At 45.8% G+C, this 10,965-nt stretch overlaps 1 protein-coding gene across 1 annotated transcript in view; it reads right to left on the bottom strand.

Moving 5' to 3' along the window:
• Nucleotides 1-3,051: 3,051 nt before the first annotated feature.
• The window catches only part of C3 (complement C3), a 62,215-nt gene continuing 54,301 nt past the window's right edge, over nt 3,052-10,965 (bottom strand). The window contains exons 35-40 of the mRNA XM_006023345.3: nt 10,303-10,408; nt 9,005-9,094; nt 7,949-8,035; nt 7,005-7,088; nt 5,376-5,511; nt 3,052-3,387 (exon numbers count right to left, since the gene is read on the bottom strand). Of these exons, the coding sequence (XP_006023407.1) occupies nt 3,246-3,387; nt 5,376-5,511; nt 7,005-7,088; nt 7,949-8,035; nt 9,005-9,094; nt 10,303-10,408 (645 nt within the window). The 3' untranslated portion in view covers nt 3,052-3,245. The remainder of the gene's footprint in view (nt 3,388-5,375; nt 5,512-7,004; nt 7,089-7,948; nt 8,036-9,004; nt 9,095-10,302; nt 10,409-10,965) is intronic.

The raw sequence follows: 10,965 nt of genomic DNA, 5'->3' as shown, positions 1-10,965 counted from the left end.
AGAAATGAGTGAAAGCAAAAAACTGGCATTTTCCAACATGGGCTCAAGTCTAACAAGATTAAGAACCACTGTCCTAGAATATATGCTAGTAGTGTTAGATGCAAAATGCTGTGGGAGATATGTTATGGGAGTGAGATACACAGGTTAAAAAGGTTCTCTCTCAAATATCCATCCATATTGTCCATAGAGCCTAAACTATCATGATTTCTCACATACAGCATGCCTAGAATAAAATGCGGACCTTGGTTTTGAAAGGCAGGACACAAGCAGTAAGTAATTGAATATCAGCAGAATGGCAGAAGGTTCCCTCCAGAGCCAGGGCTGCCTGCGGTGGAGCAGTATCAGCTCCCCCCAGTCCAGCTGGGGAACAGGTATGAGGCCCTGGCAACACTGGAAGAAGGAGGAGGAGAGGAGGAAACCCTTGTAGAGGAGGCCAGAACACCCAGAAGAAGAAGAGATGCCAGGTGCTCGTCATAGGCAACTCCATTCTGAGAGAAACAGAGGGGCCCATCTGTTGCCCTGATCGCATGACAGATGAGGTCTCCTGTCTGCCCGGAGCTCGGATTTGGGACGTGACAGAGATGATCCCGGCCCTTACCTGGCCCACCGATTATTACCCCATGGTCCTAATCCATGTGGGCACTAATGATGCGGCTGGGAACAGTCCAGATCACCTCATTAAGGATTACAAGGCTCTGGAGGCCAAGCTGAAGGAGACAGGGGCACAGGTGGTTTTCTCATCTGTCCTCCCAGTGAATAGACGTGGACAATGCCATGAGGCCTGCATCAGGGAGGTCAACTTGCAGCTTCATCGCTGGTGTTACAAGATGGGCTTCAGCTTTTTGGACACGACCCATACTTCCGAATAATAACCAGGGGGTAGCTAGCAAGGAGGAGTACACTTCCTTGGTCCGCACCTGCAGGCGGTCAGTCAGGAAGGCCAAGGCAACTCAGGCTAGCGGCAGGGATTAAGGACAGTAAAAAGTCCTTCTTTAGGTATGTTGAGGTGTGCAGGGTAGCATAGGACCACTACAGGACGGGCAGGGGGGCTTAGTGACGGATAGCAGGGACAAGGCAGAGCTCTTCAATGAGTTTTTTGCCTCTGTCTTCTTAAATAGGAATCTAGACAAACCCTCAATATGCAGCACGGACACCAACAAGGGGAACATCAGCTGATTAACGGTCAGTGCCGACACAGTAAAAGGACACTTGGAGGGATGTGTTCAAATCACCAGGATCAGAGGGACTCCACCCACAGGTAATGAAGGAATTGGCGAGTGTCATAGCTGAACCACTAGCAAGGATATAAGAGCACTCATGGTGCTCAGGTCAGGGCCTGGAGGATTGGAAGAGGGCCAATGTCATCCAAATCTTTAAGAAGGGGAGGAAGGAGAATCTAAGGAACTATAGACCAGTAAGCCTTACCTCTATCCCAGGGAAAATCCTTGAAAAAATTATCTGTGGGAGCCCGCTGGCTAATGTGATGTGGAGGGGTAACCAACATGGGTTTATAGCAGGCAGGTCCTGCCCGACTAAATTAGTTTCTTTTTATGACAAGGCCACCAAATGTTTAGATGCAGGAGTCGAGGTGGATGTTATCAATCTGGACTTCAAGGAGGCCTTTGACATGGTATCCCATACCATCCTTATAAATAAATTGAGGAGATTTGCCTTGGATGATTATACGGTAGACTGGGTAGCAAACTGGCTCAAAGGTCGCACTCAGAGAGTGGTGGTGGATGGGTCAGTGTCAACCTGGAAAGATGTGTGCAGTGGAGTCCCTCAGGGCTCAGTTCTGGGGCCGGTGCTGTTCAACATCTTCATCAGTGATCTGGATGAAGGGGTGGGAAGCACCCTGTCCAAATTCGCGGATGACACAAAAATATGGGGTGAAGCTAACACCCTGGAGAGGAGGAACCAGATCCAGGCTGACCTCGACAGGTTGGGGAAGTGGGCAGAGAGCAACAGGGTCCAACTCAATAAGGACAAGTGCAAGGTGCTGCATCTAGGGAGAAAGAACTGCCATCATACCTACAGGCTGCGGGGCGACCTTCTCAGCACCACTGAGGCAGAAAGGGATCTTGGAGTCACTGCTGACTCCAGGATGAACATGAGTCGTCAATGTGATGCAGTAGTCGGCAGAGTCAATCGCACCTTGTCATGCATCCATAGGTGCTTCACAAACAGGTCCAGGGAGGTGATTCTCCCTCTCTATGTGGCACTGGTCAGGCCGCACCTGGAGTACTGTGTCCAGTTCTGGATGCCACAGTTCAAGTGTGATGCGGACAACCTGGAGAGGGTCTAAAGAAGAGCCACTCATCTGATTGGAGGCCTGCAGGGAAGGCCCTATGAGGAAAGGCTAGGGGACCTTACTTAACCTGTTCAGCCTCCACAGGAGAAGTTTGAGAGGGGACCTTGTGGGGGTGTACAAATCCATAAGGGGAGTGCAACATGAAGTAGGCGACAATCTGTTTACCAGGGCACTCCCTGGAACAAGAAGGAACAATGGCCATAAGTTACTGGAGAGTAGGTTTAGATTGGACATTAGAAAAAAGTTCTTCATGGTCAGGGTTGCCAGGATCTGGAATGAGCTCCCAAGGGAGGTGGTGCTCGCCCCATCCTTGGGGGTCTTCAAGAGGAGACTGGCCAGGCACCTGGCTAGGATCACATGATCCCAGGTTTGGGAACCTTTTTCTTGCCTGCCAGGGGCAGGGAGTTGGACTAGATGGCCCTCTGAGGTCTCCTCCGATCCTATAATCTATGAATCAGCATCAAGGGAGTCATGCTGCCTTATTGTTCTGCTCCTTGTGGATCACATGTAGGATTTATATTCACTGTTGCCCAGCAATCAGTAAAAACTGCTGTTACCATAATTTCTCACATATAATGAACACTTCAATTTCCAGTAACAGGTTTTTAAAATGTGTTCATTATGTGCAAGAAAATATAGTAGCAAAGATTTTTCTAATGAACTCATGTTTCTAGGAACAAACACCTATAAAGCTGCCCTGCAAACTATGTAACTGGTAATAAAATAACTACACAGCAGGCCTGAGTAAGAAATCAGCTTTTTATATATGTAAACAATAAGAAAAAAAGTGGGAAATTGAGGCGGGGGGTGAGTGGGAGGGAGGGAAGACAGATTGTCAGCCATATCGGGACCATCTGAGAGAAGGCATTGCATGTTATACATCAGGCCAGCTCAGAGGGCCCCCTAAAGGCTGCTGTAAGGGCCAGTTTCACATTTAGGTTGGGCATCCGAACATGGTCATGGCTTCAGAGAACTCCTGGAATTCCTGGCACAGTTTCTGGAAATCTGGCTCCTGGCATTCCTCCTCATTTGGCCACTTCTCAATCCAAGTGTCTTTGCTGATGATATAGGAGAGCCTAGAAGGGAGAGAACAGTGAACAATGCAACACAAACTGGGTGTACTCTTTTTGCCAGGATCTTCACAGCTGGGGAGGAGAAACAGCTGGGTGCCTCCCCTCCCAGATGCTCCAAAACCCAGGTAATGCTATATTTTACATAGGCTTCACTGGAACATTGATCACCTTATATATATATATATATATATATACTGCTCACACAAAGGCTTTGCTAAAGTATTAGTCAGAGTAGGCCTGATTAGTGAACTCGACTGATGTATGAACTGATATAAGCACAACTTGGAATATGGTTAAGGTACGGGCCAGATATGCCAGATGTGCCCTCTTGTCAGGAGATGGAAGGGGGAGACGGCTGTACAAGGTGTAGGATAGTCTAGTACCAGGATGTTGAGGCTGGAATGGGAACACCCAAATCAAGATGTGGAACAAGCCCATGGTACAGGGCAGCTCAAGATAGTCAAGATACATAGTATGTCATTTGTTTGGATCATTGTATAAAAGGAGAATTGGAGAGTGTGGGAACTTTGTATTGGCCTAGGGGAGCCTACACAGTCCTGTGCCATTACCTTGTCCCAGGCATACACGCGTGAGCACCTTGTCTGTCAGATCACAAGTGTGTTAGGGCCCTGTAGACAATAAATCTGACTGAGCCTTTGCCACTGAACCAAGCCTCAGGTCCTTCTTTAAAACATGACTGATACTGGGATCTCCTGGCTGCAACTTTTTGTTGGCACCACAGTCCATGAGACTTCAACACTGAACAACCCATCAATAACACACGATGAGCTCAGCAACAAAGACATCCTACAGTCACCATGAGGACTGAAAGTAGCTTGTTAGATCCTGCTGCACCTCTGAGCTGTGGTTTCACTTGGGAATATTATATATCTCCATACTTAATATTTCCATGCTGTCTAAGACTAGAAAATAATACAGCAGTAGATGGATGCATTCACCATAGCCTAAAAGCTGCTGGAATTGTGATTTGTATTAGTGCCATATGGGAGTAGCCCACAAAAGGGGGAATCTATGGCTTATAGTGACTAGCGTGGGCTTGAGTTAAGTTTATTAGCATGGAAGCCTGATTTTACCTACCAGATCCATTGCAGATGTCCAGAATGATACTGAGCAATATGTTTTAAGCATTCTGTGTTATAGGATCATAGAAAGCAGGGCTGGAAGGGACCTAACCTGGTTGTTGAGTCCAGTCCCTTGCTTCAGGCAGGATCAGCACAGACTAAACTATCCCGACCAAGTGTCTGCCCAACCTTCTCTTGAATGCTGCCAGGGATAGAGACTCCACCACTCCTCTGGGCGGCCTGCTCCAATGCGTGACCACCCTCAGTCAGAACATACTTCCTCATTTCCAACCTCAATTTCCCCTGTTGCAGCTTAAGGCCATTGCTATTAGTCTCGTCTCCTATGGCCACAGAGAAAAGCCCATCTTGGTCCTCTGTCATCACTCTTCTGGGATCTGAAGGCAGTGATCAAATCCTCCCTCAGTCTTTTCCATACAAAATAGCCCTAGTTCTTTCAGTCTTTCCTTACCAGTCCTACTTCTCAGGCCCCTATCATTTTTGGCACTCTCCCTGGACCCTTTCCAATCTGTCCACATCCTTCTTGAAATGTGGAGCCCAAAACTGGGCACAGGACTCCAGGGAGGCCTCATCAGTGCTGAATACAGCAGAAGAACCACTTCTCTTGATCTGCAAGAGGTACTCCTGTTAATACAACGCAGGATGCTGTTGGCTCTTTTTGTGTCAGGTATCCCATCTCTCAAGTGGTAATATAATTTGCTTATGTCACAGGCATAGAAGAATAAAGATAAGGTTTATGAGATAATCATATAGATATTATATATATGCTCTATATCTTTCATATGGTACTATAGAAACTGTAATTAGTTAAGGGACTATTCAAGTAACATTGAGTCAAAGTGCAAGCTCCATCACAACAGAAGGTGCCAAGGTGGTGAGGGCGCTACTTACTCATTTTTCATGGTCCACAGGTCACTGCTCAGGCCCCAGATCAAGTAGTCCTTGTTTTGTTCCAGGTTCAAAGATTCCCTGCATTTTACGTGGCTGATGAACTTACGCCTTTGGCCTACTGGATTCTCATCAGTCCCTGGTAGCAGGGAGGAAAACACACACAATAGCAACGTGTGGGAGAGAAAATAGTCAATGTGAGGTGAGGTGAGGTGAAGATAAAAGGAAAAGAGGCAAAAAGAAAACCTTGGTATTCTCTTGAGAGTTGAGAAACAAACCATTTTGCTCAGATGCAAGCCCTGTTGTGACTGATTGCTGAAATTCCATCCATTGCATACCATATTAACTCACAAAGCACACACACCTTTGCCCCTAAAAATTAGTCTTCCAAAACCATGGTGTGTGACTAAGCAGGGAAGCTGAAGCTGAAGCTCTGTCTAGAACAGCAGCAGTGCATTTCTATTCAGGCAGATCTGAGGGAGTCAATTGGCTCATTAGAATCAGCTTGATTGATCTTGTCTCTTTTTTAATTGTCTTGATGTTTCATTAAACAAGCTAACCTTCATTGGGCAATTTCACTAAAGAATTTTCAAAGTACCTACTTCTGATCCCCCTTCTCCTATTGTACAGACCTGAAGGCTATTTTTAGCTCTTTATAAGATCCTATACCTGCCCATGGAGTCCAGTCTTCAGCAGGGAAGATTAGAGTCCAATCTCTAATTGGACTCTAAGCTGAAACTCTCCAGCAGGGAGAGTTTCAGCTTCTGGCTAAGCTGCCAAAAGCTGCTGAAAATATAGCTGTGAAAGAATTAAAAATAGTTCTTTCCTAGACAGGAAAGGGAAGATGAGTGAGCTGACGATTAGGCTCTGTTTCTTGCTCGATGCAGCCATAACTTTGGAAAAATCTTTTCTTCTTCCCCCAAAACAGGTGCAGGTCTTATTTTGGAGCATGTGGTATGTGAGGACATATGGTATATAGCCATCATGGCTATAGAGCCGTTGTTGTTAAGACACTATTCTAAGAAGCAGAGATTATTTCCTGACTGCCTCCAACTCCCTGTGTGGTTCTGAGCAAGTCACTCAATCTCATTAAATCTGCAAGAGGGGGATAATATATCTTCCTTACTAAGATGGTTACCTCAAGGACTCAGGCATATATGATCTGGAGCTTAGCCTGTGGGCTTGATCTCAAGCGGAGATCATTAAGTGCTAAGTCAATAGATACTTATAACACCTGTTCTTCAGCTCCCAGTTCATATGACTTTGGTTTAATTCGCTTTTATTTCTATTTAGAGAAATCAGCATTCAGGAACATAGAATGATTCTTATCTGTAGCCAACTGGGCCATCAAAGCTCAGGTTTTGCTTCAAAAGAAGGTCAAACACTCCTGTGAGGCAACTGGCCTGTTGTTGCGTCTTTCTTTTGTGCTGCACAAATGGATCGGGCAAACTCTTCCCTTTGCAACAAAAAGATGAGGTTCAAAGGCCTGAGATAGCATGCTTTTGTTGTAGCGCTTCCTCTGAGTGAGTCAATAGAAAGGCAAATGGATTAACCAAATATCATAAAAAAGAAAATGCTGGCTTTGGACCCAGCTTTGCTTCTTTCTAAGCCTCACGCAGAGGCATTTCTTACCTGCCTTAATGATGGTCAGAATTTCCATGATGTAGTTGTCATAGCTGCTTGATTCTTCAGTTTCAACAAGCCTGGTCTTATACACTGAAAGGAAAGATAGATAGGATGTTAGTTAGAGGGCAGTGCTGCACCCAGTCCAGGATATACAGATTCAAGATGATCCACTGATGAAGGTGCTGTATGGGGCTTGACTTCAATTCTCTGGTTCCACTCCCAGAATCACTGGTTGCATCCTGTGCCTCAGTTTCCCCATCTGTCCAGTGAGGAAAATAGCACTGCTGTACTTCACAAAGGAGGGGGAAGGGAGCTACATATGCAAGATTGTGGGGTGTTCTGTTATGGGCTGACTGGTGTCATATGAATATCTAAAATAGATACAAATTTGATCTTGTGAATTTCCTGGGGGTAGGGTCCCGAAATATCTAGCCCAGGAGATCTGAGCCTTTTCCCACATTCAGCTTTAGTCAGAAACTTTCCCATCTAGACCTCATTGCAAATCCTGCCTTGGCTTTCTCTTCATTAAAAAAAGACCTGGTGGATCGAAATCCAAATATCCTAAGATTATAGGAAAGTTGGTCTGGAAGGGACCTCATGAAGCCACATATATTCCAGTCCTATGCTCTAGGCAGGATCATGCCCGACTAAACCATCCCAGCCCATCTCCAACCTGCTCTTGGACATTGTCAGGGATAGAGACTCCATTACATCTCAAGGCAGCCTGTTCCAATTCTTGACCACTCTCCAAGTCAGAACATTCCTTCTCATCTCCAACCTCAGGTCCCCTGCTGCAGCTTGAGGCCATTGTTCCTAGTCCTGTTTCATACAGCCACAGAAAAATCTGTCTCCCTCCTCTTTGAAGACTGTGATCAAATCCCACACTCAGTCTTCTCTTCACCAAACTATATAGCCCTAGTTCTATTAGCCTCTCCTCATCAGTCATTCACCATAATCCACTCCAGGTTCACAGGCATCTTCAATCCGTTTGTCCAGGGTGACTGGGCTGTCCATCTTGTGCTGCATGAAGCAGTTTTCTGTGGAGAAGGAAGGCAATGCCCATGTCAGCATGTGAGAGACATTCACTGCTGTTATTACCCACCCAAAAGGGGCTCCACCTTCCTAAATGCTTGGAATTGTGAGCCGATCCCACCCAGAACTCAACATCCCAAGGCAAGCAGGGTGGGAGTTTGGAGCAAGATGTCACCTCAGTTAGGGATTATTAAGAAAGGAATTGTAAACAAAATGGAAAGCATCATGATGCCCCTTTATAATCCACGGTGTGTCCACACCTTGAATCCTGTGCCCAGTTCTGGTCCCCACACCTTAATGAGGATAGAGAAGAACTAGAGAAGGGCCAAAGAAGGGCAGCAAAGATGAACAGTGGTGTGAAGAGGCTTCTATCCGAAGACACAAATCCTGTTCAGTTTAGGAAAGAGATGCTTGAGGGGAAACATGATAAGGATTTATAAAAATTTAAGGATTTATAAATTACTAAAAAATTATGGCAAAAATACTAAAAAATTATGGCAAAAAATTCCATAGGGATTTATTATTGACTAGATCTCACCAGACAAGAACTAGGGGTCACAACATGATACAAGTAGGTAGTCAGGTTAAAACTAACACAAGGCAGTTCTTTTTCACTCATTGTTGAATTATAGGTTGGAACTCATTGGCACCGGATGTGTTGGAAGCTGAGAGTTTAGCCAGATTCACAAAGGGATTAGACACACGTTTGGAAGAAAGGGGCATCAGTAGTTATTGAACATGAAAGTGAGGGCCATGGCCTCTAAATCAGAACTTCCCAGACCTTAAATGCTGGAGGCTAGAAGTGGGAGAGGAGCAGTGGCAAAAACCCTGGCCAGACCCAGTTCACTCTCCCTTTCAGCAGCCGCTCTTTGCCACCATGTGACACAGGAGACTGAGTAAAATGGCTCTAGGGTCTGACCCAGGAAATGGCAATTCTTATGTTCAGTGCAGGTATGAGACAAGGCCTTCCTTACCTTCTGCACAGCGGCAAACATCCCCATGACAGATCTTACTGAGCAGGCCGCTCTGCTTGGATGGGTGGTAGAATTTGGTGCATCGGTCATCTATAGAGAGAAGAGAGAGATGGGTCAGCCCTACTCCATGCAAGATCATACCTGCAGCCCAGAGCATTGTGGCCTTTACTGTAGCAACACTCTCATGGGATGATGCCAAGGGCGAGAGAACAGTGTTCTGCATATTCCAATCATAGGAAAACACGCAACTGAAACAACTGATTTGAACTGCTTTAACACGTTCTTCTGATCACTTGGTTGTCATCTTTGAATCTGAGGTGGGGCAAGAAGCAAAGGAGGGAAATTCTTGCCTAGTTTGGGGATTCTCACAGGTTGTCCTCATCAGGGTATCTGCCTTTCTATGGTATATTAAAGAGCTGATATATCCATATGCCATAATTTTTCATATATAATACACGCTTTTACACTCTAATTTCCAGCAGCAGTTTTTTGGGGTGTGTTATAATTGAGAAATATGGTAAGGGCAGGTTCTGCTGCTTAAAGGCTGAAACCAAAACTAAAATCCTTCAGGAATTCACAGGAGATAGAACAAGGAGCAGGACCAGCTCCCTTGCTGCTGCCACTCAACTTTGCACGTATGGCTGGTCTAAATTTATTGAACGATTCACCAATTAATTGCATAATATATGTAACATAGCAGAGGCCTTAGTTACTTACTACTAGGGAAGATTTTTTTTCCCCTTCTGCCTTCCAAAAGCAAGGTGCATATTATATTCTGGGGCACGCTGTATACCAGAAAATATGCTAAATCCAGAGTGTGGTAGCATTTGAGTGGAAGAATTGGAAGGCAAGATCCCTTGGTTCTAATCCCAGCAGGGGGAAAGGATGCTGGCTATTGAAGAAAAGAAGATTGGGATCCAAGACTCCTGGCTTTTGTTTCCAGCTACTTAAGGGTATTTTAAGGCAGCAGCATCAAATATATGGCCCTTGCATGCTGCCTGGGGACGGGATGGGCAGCCCCTCAATCAGCGCCTGCCCCAGCTAGCCTGTGGATGTTCATGGGAGGGAGGCTGATCCAGCCCATGGACCAGCCCCACACCACTCTTCCAGTTCATGGGGCTAGATGAGTTCGACACCCTGTCTTAAGGCACAACTCAGTGCTACACTGAATCCTCAGTGTTACATTGGGAGAATAATAAAAGACCCTCAGGAAAGTCTGCAAGGACAGTGCCAATGGATGTAAAATTAGGGTTGGGTCCATAGTGCCTTTCAACAAAGTGAGCTGTGGTCTGCATTACCTATAGTGTAGTAGTCATAGACAGTCACAGATGCTGGCTGTATGAGCCCAACTTCAAAGAACTGGTGAGCTTTGAATGACAGGCATTCCTCCTCTGTGTGAGAGACCTGGGTGGGGGAACAGAGAGATTGTTCAGAGCAGCAGAGAGATTGAACAGCAGCGCAGCCAATGAAGCGGAGGGCACAGGGCTAGGAGTAGAAAGCAGAGTAACAGATTGGGCAGGAGGCATAAAGCAGAGCAGCAGATTAGGCAAGGAGCACAGGGCAGAGAGCAGAAGGCAGAGCAAACAGATGGGATAGAGAGCACAGGACAAAGAGAAGTAAGAGAGCAGTAGAAGCAGGCAGGGAGCAGAAAGCAAAGCAACAGATCAGTCAGGGGAAGGACATCAGAAATGCATTCACAGAGAGTGTAGGCTTTAATTTCTTGCCCACCTGTCAAAAAAGACTGGCTCCCACTGGCATGGGTGGAAGGAAGGGACGAAGGGGTGTGGAAATAAATGTGGCAGAAGAAAAAAGCATGAAAGCGAAACGGGTGGAGAAAAAAAGAACCATGAGATCAAAGAAACTCTGTTGACATGAGTGGGTTCATTAAGGATAGGAATATAATGCACAAGAATAATGCTGGATATGCATCTAGCTGGGGTCATCTAGACCCAGCACTCTTT

Source organism: Alligator sinensis, unplaced genomic scaffold (assembly GCF_000455745.1).
Source record: "Alligator sinensis unplaced genomic scaffold, ASM45574v1 scaffold707_1, whole genome shotgun sequence".
Classification (NCBI taxonomy): domain Eukaryota; kingdom Metazoa; phylum Chordata; order Crocodylia; family Alligatoridae; genus Alligator; species Alligator sinensis.
This window is presented reverse-complemented; position numbering and strand designations above follow the sequence as displayed.